This window comes from Oncorhynchus gorbuscha, linkage group LG01 (assembly GCF_021184085.1).
Source record: "Oncorhynchus gorbuscha isolate QuinsamMale2020 ecotype Even-year linkage group LG01, OgorEven_v1.0, whole genome shotgun sequence".
Classification (NCBI taxonomy): domain Eukaryota; kingdom Metazoa; phylum Chordata; class Actinopteri; order Salmoniformes; family Salmonidae; genus Oncorhynchus; species Oncorhynchus gorbuscha.
Genome location: NC_060173.1, coordinates 112,091,542 through 112,112,682, shown reverse-complemented (window position 1 = coordinate 112,112,682; position 21,141 = coordinate 112,091,542). Strand labels below are relative to the sequence as shown.

Sequence of the window (21,141 nt, the reverse complement as noted above, 5' to 3'; positions counted from 1 at the left end):
GAGGTCCGATGGCTGAGCCGGGGCAGAGTTTTGAGGCGTTTTTACGAGCTGCTACCCGAAATTAACGCATTTCTTCATTTAAAAGACAAAACGGTCCCAGAGCTGATCGACCCAGAATGGAAATGGCACCTCGCATTTTTAACAGACGTGACAGAAATACTTAACAGCCTTAACTTGCAGCTACAAGGCGAGGGGAAACTCATTTGCGACATGTATTCACACATAAAAGCATTTGAGGTGAAATTAGCGCTGCTTTTGGAACAAGTGAAAAAGCGCAACTTCGTCCATCTTCCTGCTACCCAAAACCTGTCGACTGAGAACCCAGCGGTCCCGTTCCCAGCTGAAAAGTGTGTGGAAGCACTGGAAATGCTGAAGGCGGAATTCGGTGTGCGATTCAGTGAAAGAAATCTGTCTTTTTCAGAACCCCTTTGTTGCCGACATTGATGAAGCCCAGCCTTCATATCAGTTTGAGTTGGCTGTTACAGAACTGTGATGTTCTGAAAGACGCATTCAAGCCCAACAGTCTCATTGACTTCTATGCCGCCCTCCCAAACGACACATATCCAAACATCAAAAAACACGCAATGAAAATGTCCACAGTTTTTGGCAGCACGTATATCTGCGAGAAAACCTTTTCTCGCATGAAACTGCTGAAAACCCCGATGAGATCAAGATTGACAGATGAACATTTGCATCAGTGCTTGAGACTGGCTGTAACTAGAATGGAACCTGATATTCAACTTCTCACCAGCCAGATGCAGGCCCACAGTTCACACTGATGAACATACATAGGTAAGCTCACTTTTCTGACTTGAATGAGTCATTCTGAGCATAAACAAATATAATCATAATAAAATCTACTGGGATAAAATCCATCTTTACAACCATACTGGTAGTGAAATGTATTGTGCTGTGTAGGTGCTGTATCACTTAGATCAGTTTCTCAACCTGCTTCTTTTGTGGTTTTCACAGGGAAGTTGATGAGAGAGAGCTGCAAACAGCGGTGTCTACAAGCCTACTGGAACCTACAAAAGGATTATAAGGAAGGAACACAAGAACTTTAAGAGACTGCTCATATGTGTCAGAGAGATTCTGCTCTGACAACTGAGCTGAACTTTTATCTGTTAAGATTGTGCATGGCACGACAGAAAGTTAATGTTCCATGGCTTTTTTTTCTATGAAGAACCCAGAGAGAGTTATTTAGTTATTATTTATTTCCTGTTTTTTTCTGTGAAGAACTCAGAGAGGGTTATTTAGTTATTATTTATTTCATTAATAGTGTTATTATTTGTTTCCTGACTTTTTTTCTGTAAAGAACCTGGAAAGGGTTATTTGGTTATGTGTGGCTTTCTGGAAAATACTTTTTTTTAAGCTCCCCTACGATCGTCACACTTTTTCTGTTACAAACTGACACCGGCCCCCCATCAGAGAAGGGAAAAGTTATGTGGCCCTCACAGGAAAAAGTTTGGGGACCCCTGATCTAAATCTTAAAGGGGGGGGGGTGAGAAGGATTACTTATCCTATCCTAGGTATTATATATGGATCCCATTGTGCATGTAGAGCTCACAGCTCTGTGATGTGTTCTTATATATATATATTCAGTTGTGAGGGTTTGGATTCGGACACGCACTCTGCTGTACGATAGACAGTTTAGTTTGTGTTAAGTCAGGCCTCTCTGTCCTTCTCGCTCTCCCCCCCTCTCTCTGTCCCTCTCCCCCAGGGCCTAAAATTAACACCCGCCAAATCGGGTAGATTTGGGCATTTCATTAGCCAGTAAAAAGGGCTCCAGTAAAAAGTGAAGTATGATCATGGCAAAATAAACACTGCAGTAGCTGTTTTCAAAGTATTTCTGCCTGACGCTGCAACACTGCATGACTGGGGACTGTGCGCACCTGAAGAGCTGAGTGACAGATTCATTTTTAGAAGCGCTGAGCGGAGGCATAAAAGTTGTTCTAATTTTTACTTGAAACATAAGTTTACTGAAGTGAAACTTTGTTGTTGTGTTTCTTGGCTATTTACATCGTTTTGTTCACAAGCTAGGTTGTTTTTCAATGTTTGAGTTTCAACTGCTAGGGAAGAGAAGCAATGGGGATACTAGTCAGACTCTCAATCTCACAGGCATAAACAGGGTTGCCAGGCCAACGCTCTAACCACTCGGCTACCCTGCCGCCCCAATATATAATATATATATTATATATAATATAATATATATAACAATATAGCATGGCTAAGGGCTGTTCTTAGGACACAAACCCCTGAGGTGCCTTATTGCTATTATAAACGGGTTACCAACCTAATTAGAACAGTAAAAAGTATATTTTTTTGTCATACCCGTGGTATACGGTCTGATATACCGTGGCTTTCAACCAATCAGCATTAATGGCTCAAACCACCCAGTTTATAATTGTGAATAAATCCAGATTGCGCGTGTGCATAACTATAGTTAAACCAGACAGGAGAGTTTGAGTGATGAAAGTTTGGCAGAGGATCTCTGTGCAAGAAACACTTGGACAAACTTTATAACCCCCTAAAAAATGTATAATAATAATAATAATAATATTTAAAAAACACGGACTAATTTCTAAAAATGAATTTTAGGCTATTTTCTGGGAATTGTGCAATTATTATGTGTCAGATGTCAAGATTACAGACCATTATAAATGGCATATTTGTGAGATTAACTTGTTATTTCAATATACATAGACTACTGACTAAAATCTGGATTTATAATTGCATTTCACCATTTATTTATTTATTTATTTAAGTAGGCAAGTCAGTTAGGAACAAATTCTTATTTACAATGACGGCCTACCAAAAGGCAAAAGGCCTCCTGCAGGGACGTGGGCTGGGATTAAAAATAAAAATGAATTAAATAAAAATATAGGACAATTAATTGCCTATTTGATGGTCAAAAGATGCAAATGTATCATTTGCCAGTCAACAGTTTGGACACACCTGTTCATTCCAGTTAAAAAAAAAAAAAAAAAAAAAACTATTTTCTACATTGTAAAGAGTCAAACAAATAAAAATATATTTGATATTCTTCAAAGTAGCCACCCTTTGCCTTGATGACAGCTTTGCACACTCTTGGCATTCTCTCAACCAGCTTCATGAGGTGGTCACCTGGAATTCATTTCAATTAACAGGTGTGAATTTCTTTCCTTAATGAGTCTGAGCCAAGCAGTTGTGTTGTGACAAGGCAGGAGTGAGGTGGTATACAGAAGATAGCCCTATTTGGTAAAAGACCAAGTCCATATTATGGCAAGAACAGCTCAAATAAGCAGAGAGAAACAACAGTCCATCATTACCTTAAGACATGAAGGTCAGTCAATTTGGAAAATGTCAAGAACTTTGAAAGTTTCTTGAAGTGCAGTCGCAAAAACCATCAAGCGCTATAATGAAACTGGCTATCATGAGGACCGCCACAGGAAAGGAAGACCCAGAGTTACCTCTGCTGCAGAGGATAAGTTCATTAGAGTTACCAGCCTCAGAAATTGCATCCCAAATAAATGCTTCAGAGTTCAAATAACAGACACATCTCAACATCAACTATTCAGAGGAGACTGCATGAATCAGGCATTCGTGGTCTAATTGCTGCAAAGAAACCACTACTAAAGGACACCAAGAAGAAGAGACTTATTTTGGCGAAGAAACACGAGCAATGGACACTAGACCGGTGGAAATCTTTCCTTTGGTCTGATGAGTCCAAATGTGAGTTTTTTTGGTTCCAACCGCCGTGTCTTTGTGAGACGCAGAGTAGGTGAATGTATGATCTCTGCATGTGTGGTTCCCACCGTGAAGCATGGAGGAGGTGTGATGGTGTGGGGGTGCTTTGCTGGTGAGCCTGTCAGTGATTTATTTAGAATTCAAGGCACACTTAACCAGCAGGGCTACCACAGCATTCTGCAGTGATACGTCATCCCATCTGGTGTGCGCTTAGTGGGACTATAATTTGTTTTCTAACAGGTTATTGACTCAACAAACCTTCAGGCTGTGTTTGGGCTATTTCAAATCAAATGATATTGGTCACATACACATGGTTAACAGATGTTATTGGTCACATACACATGGTTAGCAGATGTTAATGGTCACATACACATGGTTAACAGATGTTAATGGTCACATACACATGGTTAACAGATGTTAATGGTCACATACACATGGTTAACAGATGTTAATGGTCACATACACATGGTTAGCAGATGTTAATGGTCACATACACATGGTTAGCAGATGTTATTGGTCACATACACATGGTTAGCAGATGTTAATGGTCACATACACATGGTTAACCGATGTTAATGGTCACATACACATGGTTAGCAGATGTTAATGGTCACATACACATGGTTAGCAGATGTTATTGGTCACATACACATGGTTAACAGATGTTAATGAGAGTGTAGCGAAATGCTTGTGCTTCTAGTTCCAACTGTTCAGTAATATCTAACAAGTAATATAACAGTTTCACAACAACTACATTATACACACAAGTGTAAAGGAATGAATAAGAATATGTACATATAAATATATGGATGAGCGATGGTCATGCGGCTTAGGCAAGATGCAGTAGATGGTATAGATGTACAGTAGATGGTATAGAGTACAGTATTTACATATGAGATGAGTAATGTAGGACATGTAAACATTATATAAAGTGGCATTGTTTAAAGTGACTAGCGATACATTTATTACATCCACTTTTTTATTATTAAAGTGGCTAGAGATTTGAGTCAGTATGTTGGCAGCAGCCACTCTCCTTGATTTGACCAAGAAGGAGAGTGATCAGATGACCCAACCTCAACCCAATTGACATGGTTTGGGATGAGTTGGACCGCAGAGTGAAGGAAAAGCAGCCAAGAAGTGCTCAGCATATGTGGGAACTCCTTCAAGACTGTTGGAAAAGGATTTAAGGTGACGCTGGTTGAGAGAATGCCCAGAGTGTGCAAAGCTGTCATCAAGGCAAAGGGTGGCTACTTTGAAGAATCTCAAATATAAAATATATTTAGATTTATTTAACACTTTTTTTGGTTACTACATGATTCCATATGTGTTATTTCATAGTTTTGATGTCTTCTACAATGTAGAAGACATCATTCCTAGGCAGAATGTGAGTTTCAAGTTTACAAGTTTCAAGCTTAGCCTAGAATTTATCCAACAATTTCTACCGATCTGAGTGCCAGTTATGATTTTCACGTGCACATTTTCGTGGAACAGTTTAATTTAAATAATAACGCTTTTGTTTTGTCAAAAACATTATCACGTGATTAATAATACAAATTAGAATTAAAATGTTCAAATCTAAAAGTTTAAATTCCACTTATGCGACAGCACTAGCCTCTGCCATGTGGACACACTGATTCACCGTGGGCCGTTGGCAGCTGAATAAATGAGCGCATTGAACGAAGGGAAAGACTTGGTTAATGTAGCACTTCTTTGACTTACTGTTTTGAGGTAAAGAAAACAATCACTAAGAAGTTCAGCCAAATAGTGGTGGTGAGTTAAGACAATCAGAAATCAGACATCCCCAAATTTCCTACATTGGCGCGCAGCAGGCAAGTTAGCCTGCTCAGGCACTCACTCTCCGTCAACATTAAGAGGACAGAGAAACCAGACACACGCTCATTGCTAACATGAAGCGCTACAAACAAACTCCGTGTATTGATAAAATGTAGTGTAGGCTGCTACTGTGTACAGGGAGCGGGAGACACTGCAGGTTCATTGGACCCTGAGGACCAGAGCTGAATTTCACAGTAGGCAACGTAACACATAACAGCAGTCTATTCCACTGGTGTGTCTGAAACCAAAGACAGGAACAGACGACTGACTGATGCCAGGTCTACGTCTGGTAGAGTGAATAACGGACTGTGTAAAAAGACATGTTGGGGCGGCAGGGTAGCCTAGTGGTTAGAGTGTTGGACTAGTAACCGAAAGGTTTCATGTTCAAATCCTCGAGCTGGCAAGGTACAATCTGTCGTTCTGCCCCTGAACAGGCAGTTAACCCACTGTTCCTAGGCCGTCATTGAAAATAAGAATTTGTTCTTAACTGACTTGCCTAGTTAAATAAAGGTAAAATTTAAAAAAAATGTTGATAGGGTAGAATCAGGGGCCTTGTTTCCAAGCTGCTCCCTTCCACAGGGTATGATTAGTTGTGCGTCTGATCACCACGTTCTTTCCGTGTAACCTTCCTCCATAGTTACAGTAGGCCTAGTTCTTACAGGAAAGAGCTGATTCAGAAGGACTCCTTATTTCAATAACAGGATACATCGGTATAGTCGTAACGACACACCCCTGAGCGTGCCAGTCCCACCACACACACACACACACACACACACACACACACACACACACACACACACACACACACACACACACACACACACACACACACACACACACAGAGTTCCATCTATAATTCAGATCCATTTAGCATGTCACCAGCCCCTGTCTTTAACCAACTAGGAACTAAGCTGAGACAAACCCTTAGCCCATTCTGATAATTATAACTTTCTAATATGTCACTTCCTCTTCCTCTGTCTAGGAAGTAGGCATGGAGATATAGGCATATAGGTCACTTCCTATTCTGTCTAGGAAGAAGAGAAACGTGGTTCGAGCACAGTACAGTAGAGTTCAGTTCAGTAGAGTAGAGCTCAGTTCAGTAGAGTATGTATGAGTACATTTACATTTGAGTCATTTAGCAGACGATTCAAGTTTGGAACATCACAGTAGAGCACAGAACAGTAGAGCAAAATTCAGTACAGCACAGTAGATATGTTCAGTAGAGTACAGTACAATACAGTATATTTTACTGTACTCTAATCTAGTGTGCTGTACTGTACTTTTCTTTTCCGATTTGGTAACAGAGTTATGAGTTTTAATCCCTTAATAATTCTTAAACAAACTTGATATCAGTAAAAACATAACTATTGGTAGGTCTACCTCTACTTGTTACTCCTGTGAACATTCATTGTCCTCCCTCATGAGGGACAGAAATGAGAAAAGACCAGAAATCAAAGCATTTGCTTATTCCAAATTATTTGAAAATTGGTTGAATTTCTTTTATTTAACCTTTATTTAACCAGGTAGGCCAGTTGGGAAACAAGTACTCATTTACAACTGCGACCTGGCCAAGATAAAGCAAAGCAGTGTGACAAAAACAACAACACAGAGATACACTTAAACAAACGTACAGTCAATAACACAATAGAAAAATGTATGTACAGTGTCTGCAAATGTAGAAGGAGTAGGAAGGTAAGGCAATAAATAGGCCATAGAGGCAAAATAATTACAATTTAGTTTTAACACTGGAGTGATCGATGTGCAGATGAGCAAGTAGTGTGCAAGTAGAGATACTGGAGTTTAATAGAGCAAGAGGATAAATAACAATATGGGGATGAGGTAGTTGGGTGGGCTATTCACAGATGGGCTGTGTACAGTGATCGGTGAACTGCTCTTACAGCTGATGCTTGAAGTTAGAGAGGGAGATATAAGTCTCCAGCTTCAGTGATTTTTGCAGTTCGTTCCAGTCATTGGCAGCAGAGAACTGGAAGGAAAGGCGGCCAAAGTAAGTGTTGGCTTTGGGGATGACCAGTGATATATACCTGCTTGAACGCATGCTACTGGTGGGTGTTGCTATGGTGACCAGTGAGCTGAGATAAGGCGGGGCTTTACCTAGCAAAGACTTATAGATGACCTGGAGCCAGTGGGTTCGGCGACGAATATGCAGTGAGGGCCAGCCAACGAGTGTTATGATCGTCGAAATGATCGGACCAAGGTGCAGCGTGGTAGGCGTACATTTAATCTTTATTAAAAATGAACACCTAAAAACAATAAAAGGGAAACGAACGTAACGTTCGGTAGGCTACACAGAGCTGTACAAAAACAACATCCCACAAAACTAAGGTGGCAAAACAGGCTGCCTAAGTATGAGTCCCAATCAGAGACAACGATAGACAGCTGTCCCTGATTGAGAACCATACCCAGCCAAAACATAGAAATAAAGAACATAGAGTTTCCCACCCGAGTCACACCCTGACCAACCAAACATAGAGAATAAAAAGATCTCTACGGTCAGGGCGTGACAACGGGAGCATACAGGTCATACAGGAGTCTGCTGATAAGAATGCTATGATTGACAGAGTCGAAAGCCTTGGCCAGGTCGATGAAGATGGCTGCACAGTCTTTTATCGATGCCGGTTATGATATCGTTTAGGACCTTGAGTGTGGCTGAGGTGCACCCATGACCAGCTCGGAAACCGGATTGCATAGTACGGGTGGGATTCGAAATGGTCGGTGATCTGTTTACTCAGATGACTATAGCGATGTTTCTCTAATACAGTATGATGGCTATATAATGCAACCATTGACTCAGATGACAATAGTGACTATTCATTCCATATCCTTTCAAAACAATTGAATAATAATATTGATTAATTAGGTGGGTGCTTATAATTGTCTTGTATTACACATGTATAAGTGTGAAATTATACGCATGTGGGAATTGGAATTGCTTATCCCATCTCCTCCTGAGACACCCTCGGAGAGTGGGGTCACAGCCAAGGTCAGCCATTTGGCTACCTGTAATTAGGGCAAGCCTTTAAACTTGTTGCCTTGCTCAACTGGACACTTTTCTTGACAGATTTTTGTTGGTGTTCAATAGACACTGTGTCTTGTTGGTGTTACTGGGCATAGACACTGTGTCTTGAACTGGTACTGCATAGACACTGTGTCTTGTTGGTTACTGGCCATAGACACTGTGTCTTGTTGGTGTTACTGGTACTGCATAGACACTGTGTCTTGTTGCTACCTGCCACTGTCTTGTTGGTGTTGTTGGTACTACATTGTTGGTGTTGTTGGCAAGCCTGGCATACAGCCTAAACTTTGTTGGTACTGCATAGTTGTCTGGTACTGCATAGACACTGTTTCTTGTTGGTGTTACTGGTACTGCATAGACACTGTCTTGTTGGTGTTGTTGGTACTGCATAGACACTGTGTCTTGTTGGTGTTGTTGGTACTGCATAGACACTGTGTCTTGTTGGTGTTGTTGGTACTGCATAGACACTGTGTCTTGTTGGTGTTGTTGGTACTGCATAGACACTGTGTCTTGTTGGTGTTGTTGGTACTGCATAGACACTGTGTCTTGTTGGTGTTGTTGGTACTGCATAGACACTGTGTCTTGTTGGTGTTGTTGGTGTTGTTGGTACTGCATAGACACTGTGTCTTGTTGGTGTTGTTGGTACTGCTTGTTGGTGTTGTTGGTAGACACTGTGTCTTGTTGGTGTTGTTGGTACTGCATAGACACTGTGTCTTGTTGGTGTTGTTGGTACTGCATAGACACTGTGTCTTGTTGGTGTTGTTGGTACTGCATAGACACTGTCTTGTTGGTGTTGTTGGTGCTGCATAGACACTGTGTCTTGTTGGTGTTGTTGGTACTGCATAGACACTGTGTCTTGTTGGTGTTGTTGGTACTGCATAGACACTGTGTCTTGTGCATAGACACTGTGTCTTGTTGGTGTTGTTGGTACTGCATAGACACTGTGTCTTGTTGGTGTTGTTGGTACTGCATAGACACTGTGTCTTGTTGGTGTTGTTGGTACTGCATAGACACTGTGTCTTGTTGGTGTTGTTGGTACTGCATAGACACTGTGTCTTGTTGGTGTTGTTGGTACTGCATAGACACTGTCTTGTTGGTGTTGTTGGTACTGCATAGACACTGTGTCTTGTTGGTGTTGTTGGTACTGCACTGTGTCTTGTTGGTGTTGTTGGTACTGCATAGACACGGTGTCTGTCTTTGTATTGATTTGGTATCCTCACCCGATTGGCGTCATTAACTCATTATCATAATGGTAATTAGATGCAGAGGGATTGATGTTGCCTGTGGGATTTGAGACGGCTAGTTTTCCCACTGCAATCGAGACGCTGATTACGCTCATGAATTAAGTGAACACATAGCGTTCTGCCACACAACAGAACTGGATCATTTACAAGGCCGAATGGGTGTCCTGTGTCTCATCTCTGTCTCAGACAATCTCTGCTGCTCTGTACCATCACTCATTCATATATCCTTATGTTATCCCCTTACACTGGTATAAGACAGAGTTTTGGAATTGCAGAGATACTTGTGATCTCTGCAGGAACTGGCCAGACACCACTTCAGTCCACATCTGGATCATGAGAGACATACAGAGTAGTGATTTGAGGCCAGACACCACTTCAGTCCAAGGTGGATCATGAGAGACATACAGAGTAGTGATAGGAGGCCAGACACCACTGCAGTCCAAGGTGGATCATGAGAGACATACAGAGTAGTGATAGGAGGCCAGACACCACTGCAGTCCAAGGTGGATCATGAGAGACATACAGAGTAGTGATAGGAGGCCAGACACCACTGCAGTCCAAGGTGGATCATGAGAGACATACAGAGTAGTGATAGGAGGCCAGACACCACTGCAGTCCAAGGTGGATCATGAGAGACATACAGAGTAGTGATAGGAGGCCAGACACCACTGCAGTCCAAGGTGGATCATGAGAGACATACAGAGTAGTGATAGGAGGCCAGACACCACTGCAGTCCAAGGTGGATCATGAGAGACATACAGAGTAGTGATAGGAGGCCAGACACCACTGCAGTCCAAGGTGGATCATGAGTCACATTTCTCACCATAAACTGTAACTAGAGAAGAATAGGGTTCCGGAGACACCTGAAACCACACCTCTTTAAGGAATACCTAGGATAGGTTAAGTAATCCCTCTCACCCCACCCCCCCTAAGTTTTAGATGCACTATTGTTAAGTGACTGTCCCACTGGATGTCATAAGGTGAATGCACCAATTTGTAAGTCGCTCTGGATAAGAGCGTCTGCTAAATGACTTAAATGTAATGTAAATGTAATGTTTCTAAAAAATGCCCATTTAATCGAGTCCTGCTGCTGGCTCGGGTAGCGAATTTAATATAATAATAATAATAATAATATAATAATATATGCCATTTAGCAGACGCTTTTATCCAAAGCGACTTACAGTCATGTGTGCATACATTCTACGTATGGGTGGTCCCGGGGATCGAACCCACTACCCTGGCGTTACAAGCGCCATGCTCTACCAACTGAGCTACAGAAGGACCACCATTTAGTTTGGTAGATTGGTTCCCAGTTGACATATATTATATATTATGACAACATTTTGTGACGCTTTTGTTAGTTTTGGTGTTCTGCAGTTTTTTTTGGGGGGGGGGGGCTGTTCATGCGCACACATTTTTTTTTTTTGGGGGGCTGTTCATGCGCACACATTTTTTTTTGGGGGGGGCTGTTCATGCGCACACATTTTTTTTGGGGGGCTGTTCATGCGCACACATTTTTTTTTTTGGGGGGCTGTTCATGCGCACACATTTTTTTTGGGGGGGCTGTTCATGCGCACACATTTTTTTGGGGGGGGGGGCTGTTCATGCGCACACATTTTTTTTTTTTTTGGGGGGCTGTTCATGCGCACACATTTTTTTCTTGAGGGAAGTCAAAATTTCCATAGTTGAAGTCTATGCCCTTTTCATCAGTGATTGGTCAACAGTGCTACCCCTAGTAGGAGTGGGAACTATTGACGGGATTCTTCAATTAAGTGTTTCTGTGGTCACTCAAAGAGACGACTAGTTTTCATGCACATTCTTTCACTTGAAAAGTACTGCACCAAACCTCTTAGTAAATGTAACATTGTGCGACTTAAACCTCGTTGGCAAAAACAGATTTTTAAAAAATGTATCTTAGATTAATTGACTATTTTGACAAGTGTTAATGGCTATGTTGACACAAACAGTGAGGGGAGGCGGGGTTAACATAACGTAGTCTAACGTCTGTTTCCTGTCTGTATGTCTCTCTGTCTCTTTGTCTGTGCTGCAAGATGAGAGGAGCGTGAGCCGGTGGGAAGTGTGCTGCATAACTGCCTGAGATAATGCTGTTGACACACGCAGCCTGGAGCTGCTGCTGAGGGAGGAACAGACAGTCCTGTACAGTCAGGGAACTACTCGCAGAGAGGGACCATGTCCCACAGGAACCCCAGCCAGGGCAGCCACCGCACAATGAGCGCCGAGGAGAGGAGCTCCACTCCCATCCGCCACCACAAGACACCTACACACAAGAGCGCCTCGTCCTCCTCCTCATCCCAGCGCGACGGCCGGCAGGTAAGTAGCGACCGACCTGCCCACCGCCAGACACAGAGTTCGACATAGTCAGCTGCTCTGGGAACAGTGACTAGTGGACTGATTCTGTCTCTGGTTCCTCGAGAAAGAGCGGGAGAGACTGTTTGGTAGTAGCAGCTCCATCAGCACAGCCTGCAGGTGATCTGTCTAGGATTGGATGGTATCCGGTTTACGGTATTACTGAATGTACACAAAAATAGATAGAATAATTGGGAGCACAAAACTATTTTGGCAACAGGGATCTTGATCCAGGAGGGGATTGAATATCTCTGTTGTAACCATGAAGCTTGATCTTGACATCTAGCCACTTAGCTAGCAAGTTAGCAAACTAAACACATAGCTAGCAAGTGTAAATATCATTTATTTGACACATCTTATATTTTTTTTATATATTTTTATATTTACACTTAACTTATAGTTAGTTATAAGCAGTGACTTTGCACGTGCCCCTCACACCCCGTGTAACATTTAAATGTTAGGCCATTTAGTCGTGGTGTGAAGCTGCCAGTGCTCAACAAATTAGGGACTTGGGTCCAATTGAATCACTTTAGTCTGTTCTTTGTGAGGCTGCGATACCTAGAGAATGTTATTGGACCAAAGTGACTGCTGTTGTATTTGGTTACTGTAGTCATTTACCGGGCAGGAAAGTCCCAAGTGGATTGTCTTGTTGTGTTGAGGCTGGAGGCGGGGCCATGTGGTGTGATTAATTCATTCAGGCGTATCCTGTGTCCCTGTTGGCTCCCAGGTGAACGTCACAGCTAGCTACAGCCCAGCTCAGTGTCGCCATCACCATAGTGATGCATTAACTCAAGCCACAAGACTCATCTTGATAACTCTGTGTTGCCACATTGTCTATGCTGGTTAGTGTGTTAGTGTGCGGTGCCGTGTCATATAAGGGTTACATCCTCTCTAAGGACTCCTGGGGAAGCGGTGCAGACTACAGACCCAGGGTAAAGGCCATGAAAGGCTGGGCTGCAGTGCGTGGGGAAAGTGAGTGAAGTGGCTATTTGTGGGGGAAGCTTTAATGATATCCAGCCCCTCTGGGATCAATACATATCACTTCCCCTTATGCTACTGACCACCATTAAACGCTCTGGAGACCGTCACGAGTGCAACTAGACACCACCTGCAGTCTATCACACACACACACACACACACACACACACACACACACACACACACACACACACACACACACACACACACACACACACACACACACACACACACACACACACACACACACACACACACACACACACACACACACACACACACACACACACACACACACACACACACACACACACAGAGAGATTCAACCCACACACAGTCATCCCTCTGTGTATCCAGATGATCACACTAACCTTTTCTTTATGCTTTCACAACCACCTGTCATCTCCTAGTTTTGAGACATATTAGATATAATGAGGAAGATTCATCTGAAACAGTAGATTCCCTGTGTGGAAGATTCATCTGAAACAGTAGATTCCCTGTAAGGAAGATTCATCTGAAACAGTAGATTCCCTGTAAGGAAGATTCATCTGAAACAGTAGATTCCCTGTATGGAAGATTCATCTGAAACAGTAGATTCCCTGTATGGAAGATTCATCTGAAACAGTAGATTCCCTGTATGGAAGATTCATCTGAAACAGTAGATTCCCTGTGTGGAAGATTCAACTGAAACAGTAGATTCCCTGTAAGGAAGATTCATCTGAAACAGTAGATTCCCTGTAAGGAAGATTCATCTGAAACAGTAGATTCCCTGTGTGGAAGATATATCTGAGACTGTAGATTCCCTGTGTGGAAGATTCATCTGAAACAGTAGATTCCCTGTGTGGAAGATTCATCTGAAACAGTAGATTCCCTGTATGGAAGATTCAACTGAAACAGTAGATTCCCTGTATGGAAGATTCATCTGAAACAGTAGATTCCCTGTATGGAAGATTCATCTGAAACAGTAGATTCCCTGTATGGAAGATTCATCTGAAACAGTAGATTCCCTGTATGGAAGATTCATCTGAAACAGTAGATTCCCTGTATGGAAGATTCAACTGAAACAGTAGATTCCCTGTAAGGAAGATTCATCTGAAACAGTAGATTCCCTGTAAGGAAGATTCATCTGAAACAGTAGATTCCCTGTGTGGAAGATATATCTGAAACTGTAGATTCCCTGTGTGGAAGATTCATCTGAAACAGTAGATTCCCTGTGTGGAAGATTCATCTGAAACAGTTGGTTCCCTGTGTGGAAGATTCAACTGAAACAGTAGATTCCCTGTAAGGAAGATTCATCTGAAACAGTAGATTCCCTGTATGGAAGATTAATCTGAAACAGTAGATTCCCTGTATGGAAGATTCATCTGAAACAGTAGATTCCCTGTATGGAAGATTCAACTGAAACAGTAGATTCCCTGTAAGGAAGATTCATCTGAAACAGTAGATTCCCTGTAAGGAAGATTCATCTGAAACAGTAGATTCCCTGTGTGGAAGATATATCTGAAACTGTAGATTCCCTGTGTGGAAGATTCATCTGAAACAGTAGATTCCCTGTAAGGAAGATTCATCTGAAACAGTAGATTCCCTGTAAGGAAGATTCATCTGAAACAGTAGATTCCCTGTAAGGAAGATTCATCTGAAACAGTTGATTCCCTGTATATTTATGTGGGTGACCAGGAAAAGTATTTTGATAGCAGATGACTAGTGTATTAATGGCTGATTATGACTAGCAGGAGTGAAATCACAGAGGTAGCCACAGAAAGAGGCTGTGTTCATGGTAATGGTCAGAACACATTGATGGCAGATGGTGTGATGAACCACCTGCGCTGACAATGGAATAAATCTCTGCCTTTTTCACTGTGGCAAAGTAAATCCAACAAAGTACTTGTTTTGTCCTTGTCTTTCCCCTCTGTCCAACCACCAAGTCCAGTGTTTTATTCAACCTATTTTTTTGTACCAGGCAATTTCATTAAGGACACTTGGCCAATGTAAAGGCTCTAAATGTGAAGGGACACTTGGCCAATGTAAATGCTCTAAATGTGAAGGGACACTTGGCCAATGTAAAGGCTCTAAATGTGAAGGGACACTTGGCCAATGTAAATGCTCTAAATGAGAAGGGACACTTGGCCAATGTAAAGGCTCTGAAATGTGAAGGGACACTATATAGGGAATAGGGTGTAATTTGGAGAGCAGACAGGGTTTTATATTACCTCACACTGTGTTACATCCTATCATTAACACAGCAGCAACAGCCCAGTACCTGAGTCTCATCACAATCACATTGGCAGTGATTATCACTCCTGTCTGCTGTTGATCAGCGCTGAGGCCCAATGGGTACTTGACGTAGAACTTAACATCCATCATGTGATGAACCAGCGCAGGTGGTTCATTACATTCCCAGTGGGTCAGAAGTTTACATACACTGTTCGTATTCTGTAGCATTGCCTTAAAATTGTTTAACTGGGGTCTAACGATTCGGGTAGCCTTGCACAAACTTCCCACAATAAGTTGGGTGAATTTTGTCCCATTCCTCCTGACAGAGCTGGTGTAACTGAGTCAGGTTTGTCGACCTCCTTGCTCGCACACACTTTTTCAGTTCTGCACACAAATGTTCTATAGGATTGAGGTCAGGGCTTTATGGTGGCAACTCCAATACCTTGACTTTGTTGTCCTTAAGACATTTTTCCACAACTTTGGAAGTATGCTTGGGGTCATTGCCCATTTGGAAGACCCATTTGCGACCAAGCTTTAACTTCCTGGCTGATGTCTTGAGATGTTGCTTCAATATATCCACATAATTTTCCTGCCTCATGATGCCATCTATTTTGTGAAGTGCATCAGTCTCCCCGCAGCAAAGAACCCCCGACAACATGATGCTGTCACCCCCGTGCTTCACGGTTGGGATGGGTGTTCTTCTGCTTGCAAGCCTCCCCCTTTTCCTCCAAATATAACGATGGTCATTATGGCCAAACAGTTCTATTTTTGTTTCATCAGACCAGAGGATATTTCTCCAAAAAGTACAATCTTTGTTCCCATGTGCAGTTGAGCGGCCTTTCAGGTTATCTTGATATAGGACTCGTTTGACTGTGGATATAGATACTTTTGTACCTGTTTCCTCCAGCATCTTCACAAGGTTCTGAGATTGATTTTCACTTTTCGCACCAAAGTACGTTCATCTCTAGGAGACAGAATGCGTCTCCTTCCTGAGCGGTATGACGGCTGTGTGACCCATGGTGTTTATACTTGCGTACTATTGTTTGTACAGATGAACGTGGTACCTTCAGGCGTTTGGAAATTGCTCTTAAGGATGAACCAGACTCGTGGAGGTCTACAATTATTTTTCTGAGGTCTTGGCAGATTTATTTTGATTTTCAAATGATGTCAAGCAAAGAGGCACTGAGTTTGGTACACCTCCAGTTAACCCAAATGATGTCAATTAGCCTATCAGAAGCTTCTAAAGCCATGACATCATTTTCTGGAATTTTCCAAGCTGTTTAAAGGCACAGTCAACTTAGTGTATGTAAACTTCTGATCCTATGGAATTGTGATACAGTGAATTATAAGTGAAATAATCTGTCTGTAAACAATTGTTGGAAAAATTACTTGTGTCATGCACAAAGTAGATGTCCTAATAGACTTTCCAAAACTATAGTTTGTTAACAAAACATTTGTGGAGTGGTTGAAAAACTAGTTTTAATGACTCCAACCTAAGTGTAAACTTCTGACTTCAACTGTAGATGTAGGTAGAGTTAAAGTGGCTTTGCATAGATAATAAACAGAGAGAAACAGCAGCGTAAAAGAAGGGGTCTGGGTTAGAGGTCGACCGATTAATCAGAATGGCCGATTAATTAGGTATTTTTGGGCGCCGATTGTTTAAAAATTATATTTTTATTTATTTAACTAGGCAAGTCAGTTAAGAACACATTCTTATTTTCAATGACGGCCTAGGAACGGTGGGTTAACTGCCTTGTTCTGGGGCAGAACGACAGATTTTCACCCTGTCAGCTCGGGGGATCCAATCTTGCAACCTTACAGTGAACTAGTCCAACGCAATAATGACCTGCCTCTCTCTCGTTGCACTCCACAAGGAGACTGCCTGTTACGCGAAGGCAGTAAGCCAAGGTAAGTTGCTAGCTAACCTTAAAAAACAATCAATCATAATCACTAGTTAACTACACATGGTTGATGATGTTACTAGATATTGTCTAGCGTGTCCTGCGTTGCATATAATCTGACTGAGCATACAAACATACAAGTATCTAAGGATCTGACTGAGCGGTGGTAGGCAGAAACAGGCGCGTAAACATTCATTCAAACAGCACTTTTGTGCATTTTGCCAGCAGCTCTTCGTTGTGCCTCAAGCATTGCACTGTTTATGACTTCAAGCCTATCAACTCCCGAGATGAGGCTGGTGTAACCGAAGTGAAATGGCTAGCTAGTTAGCGCGTGCTAACTAGAGGGACGGAAGCTATACTATTACACTGGCAATACTAAAGTGCCTATAAGAACATCCAATAGTCAAAGGTATATGAAATACAAATGGTATAGAGGGAAATAGTCCTATAATTCCTATAATAACTACAACCTAAAACTTCTTACCTGGGAATATTGAAGACTCATGTTAAAAGGAACCACCAGCTTTCATATGTTCTCATGTTCTGAGCAAGGAACTTAAATGTTAGCATTCTTACATAGCACATATTGCACTTTTACTTTCTTCTCCAACACTTTGTTTTTGCATTATTTAAATTGAACATGTTTCATTATTTACTTGAGGCTAAATTGATTTTAGTGGTGTATTATATTAAGTTCAAATAAGTGTTCATTCGGTAATTGTCATTATTCCCCCAAAAATGGTTTTAATCGTCCGATTAATCGGCATCAGCTTTTTTAGTAAAGCCGGTATTGGCGTTGAAAAATCATAATCGGTTGACCTCTAGTCTGGGTAGCCAAGATTTACCCTAAGGTGTCCCTCTGGCTCTCTACCCCACAAGTGCTGCTGCCGTGTAGGTCTAGATATTTATTACCCAGTTCCCAAGTATCGTTTGTTATATTCCCTGCTCCTAAAGACCTTACCTGTAGTAAAGGTTTGATTCATTGCAGTATTATAGGTTAATGTAGCCTAATACACCAGTGTGTTTCAATGTAGCTAGGTGTCGTAATGTAGCCTAAAACACCAGTGTGTTTCAATGTAGCTAGGTGTCGTAATGTAGCCTAAAACACCAGTGTGTTTCAATGTAGCTAGGTGTCGTAATGTAGCCTAAAACACCAGTGTGTTTCAATGTATACTGAACTAATATATAAACGCAACATGCTTCTGCCCTACCAAGCAAAAAGGCAGTAACTGCTCTTAGCGTGGAACTGAGAAAAAAAATGCTTTTATTTACCATGGTTTCAGAGTGACATTATGCAGTTACTGATAACATGACCCCTATTTTCTCAAAAACACAATACAATAGAGGCAGGATACTTGTCCACATGATTAAGGATGTATTTAATGTCGCAAAAATTACATTAACTCAAGTGAGCAGTTACTGTCTTTTGGCTTGGTCGGGCTGCATTGCTTCGGCCTAATCATGGCTGTCTCTTTTGAAGTTCTATTAAGGCATTTGCATTAACAGTCTAGATCGTTTTACTACCTGGGTTTGTGATTTAATAGCCATACACTGAATCCAACCAATGACTGGTTATTGCACTGCTTTAATGATTTTGATGCATTGGGCTCCCAAGTGGCGCAGCGGTCTAAGACACTGCATCTCAGTGCAAGACGCATCACTACAGTCACTATCACATCCGGCTGTGATTGGGAGTCAGCGCCGTCCGAGTCTGGCCAGGGTAGGCCGTCATTGTAAATAAGAATTTTTTCTTAACTGACTTGCCGAGTAAAATATTTTTTATTTAACTAGGCAAGTCAGTTAAGAACAAATTCTTATGTACAATGACGGCCAAACCCGGGCGACGCTATGGGACTCCCAATCATGGCCGGATGTGATTCAGCCTGGATACGAACTAGGGACTGTAGTGACGCCTCTTGATTCATTATTAATATAATTAATCTGCAGATAAATCGCCAAACATAGTAGTAGGCTATACAGACTTTTCTGACTCGCGGATTGAAACGTTTATGTAAAAAGAAGCCTCGTAGCTCGTAGTTTAAAAATGAGTCTGTTATCGGCTATTTAATGGACGGCCAGTGTTTATGGAAAACACAGATTAATTATATTCGATGAAGATGCTGAACCCTCACTGCAGGAACAATAGGTAGGCTAGTGGAGAGAGAGCCTCATTCTGGTCCAAAATATTATACAATTAAACAGATTAAAGGTTTTAAAAGCTACGGATACTTACATGGTATTATTAAAGATATTGATGAAGATCTACTGATTTAATAACTGTCGACAATGGAGCAGTCAACTGCTGGTTTAACAGCTGCGTCAGTCTTCCATCATTCCGTCATCTAGGCTGTATCACAACCGGCTGTGATTGGAAGTCCCGTAGGGCGGCGCACAATTGGCCCAGCGTCGTCCGGGTTTGGCCGGCGTAGGCCGTCATTGAAGAACAAGAATTTGTTCTTACCTGACTTGGTTAAATAAATAAAAAATACTGGTAGATCTATTCCTGACTTTGTTTCTCAACAGGGAATTCATGTTTGCAATATTTTTTTCTTTGGTTTTTGCCACAATAAACTACATTGAAATTGTAGACTCGTTTTTATGACTAGATTACTCATCTACCACCGTCCCTCAATCCACAGTGATTGATTGATAAGTCGTAAACACTACCAATTTCTTGAGTCATAAACATCCTGCCCCCAGTAGCAGCATAATTTGAAAAAGAAACATCATTGTGGCCATTCAAATCTTGCAGTAAAAACTGTAAATATGACATGAATCTCAAGAGTAGAGAGGTTTTCATATTAAAGGTTTATTTAGAAAATAGTGTTGGTCACAAAGGCCTAGAAGATAATCAAAACAACTAACAACACACTGAATTCATACATTTTCTGTCATTTTAATTGTAGTCAAGTCATGTCTTTCCACTCAATACCACAACTCATTTTACCAATCTGGGAGGTAAAGTCGTTAAAGTACTCATTAATTTAGCTGTGTATTTCGGATGGAATCAAAGCTTTAGAATGTACCAGAGGCAACCAAAATAGAGCTCGTTCTGCCAACGCCCTGGCTGGCTACGCCATGTACCTGAGGAAACTACTGCGGTCCGGGCCGGGGGCCTTTCTGTACTGTTGCTGTTTTCTCTGCTGTTACCGCCGGACCCGGAGAAGTGAACCGATGAGTTCCGACACGGCTCTGTTTTTCTCTCCATCCCTAGGAGGCAGACAGCTGGGAAATCATCGAGGGGCTGAAAATCGGTCAGAGCAACGTCCAGAGGCCAGATAAACACGAGGGCTTCATGCTGAAGAAGCGAAAATGGCCACTGAAAGGCTGGCACAAGGTAGGGCTTGATGGCCGACCGAGAGAGACAACACTTGTACTTGTTTTCATCGATTTCCTTGTTGTTTAAACCCTTCAGAAAAGCAATCAACCACACCCTCTTTCAGAAAGAGTACATTCATTTCCAGAGACAAGTGCTGTTATTCTCCTACTCAATGTTTGTTCTTGTTTTTCCCACAGCGTTTTTTTGTCCTGGACAATGGGATGCTGAAGTACTCCAAGTCACCAATTGATGTGAGTAACCCTGACTAGTAGCCAATGGAGCAGAGATGGAGCAGGGATGGAGGGCAGCCTCAGTTGGCATCCCTATGGCACAATGGTAACTTAGCAGAAACACCTCCAGGGTCACTAATGCCTATAGTGTTTCTGCTGCCCGTGTCATTCTGTAGGAAATCTTCAAATGACTGGCAAAACTGCTGCGTCCACACTTATCTGATGTTTCCAAAGGGTCCTTCCTTCCACAGTGTCTTCTGGAAGCAGCCATGTTCTTGTCAGCCTTGATCTCTTT

General features: G+C 41.9%; 1 protein-coding gene across 3 annotated transcripts in view; it reads left to right on the top strand.

Moving 5' to 3' along the window:
• Positions 1–21,141, top strand: part of LOC124006702 (oxysterol-binding protein-related protein 6-like) — an 88,922-nt gene that overhangs the window by 23,322 nt on the left and 44,459 nt on the right. For all 3 annotated transcript variants that reach the window (XM_046317987.1, XM_046317163.1, XM_046318761.1), the window contains exons 2-4: positions 11,889–12,168; positions 20,512–20,634; positions 20,814–20,867. In XM_046317987.1, coding sequence (XP_046173943.1) covers positions 12,028–12,168; positions 20,512–20,634; positions 20,814–20,867 — 318 coding nt within the window. In that variant the 5' untranslated portion in view covers positions 11,889–12,027. The remainder of the gene's footprint in view (positions 1–11,888; positions 12,169–20,511; positions 20,635–20,813; positions 20,868–21,141) is intronic.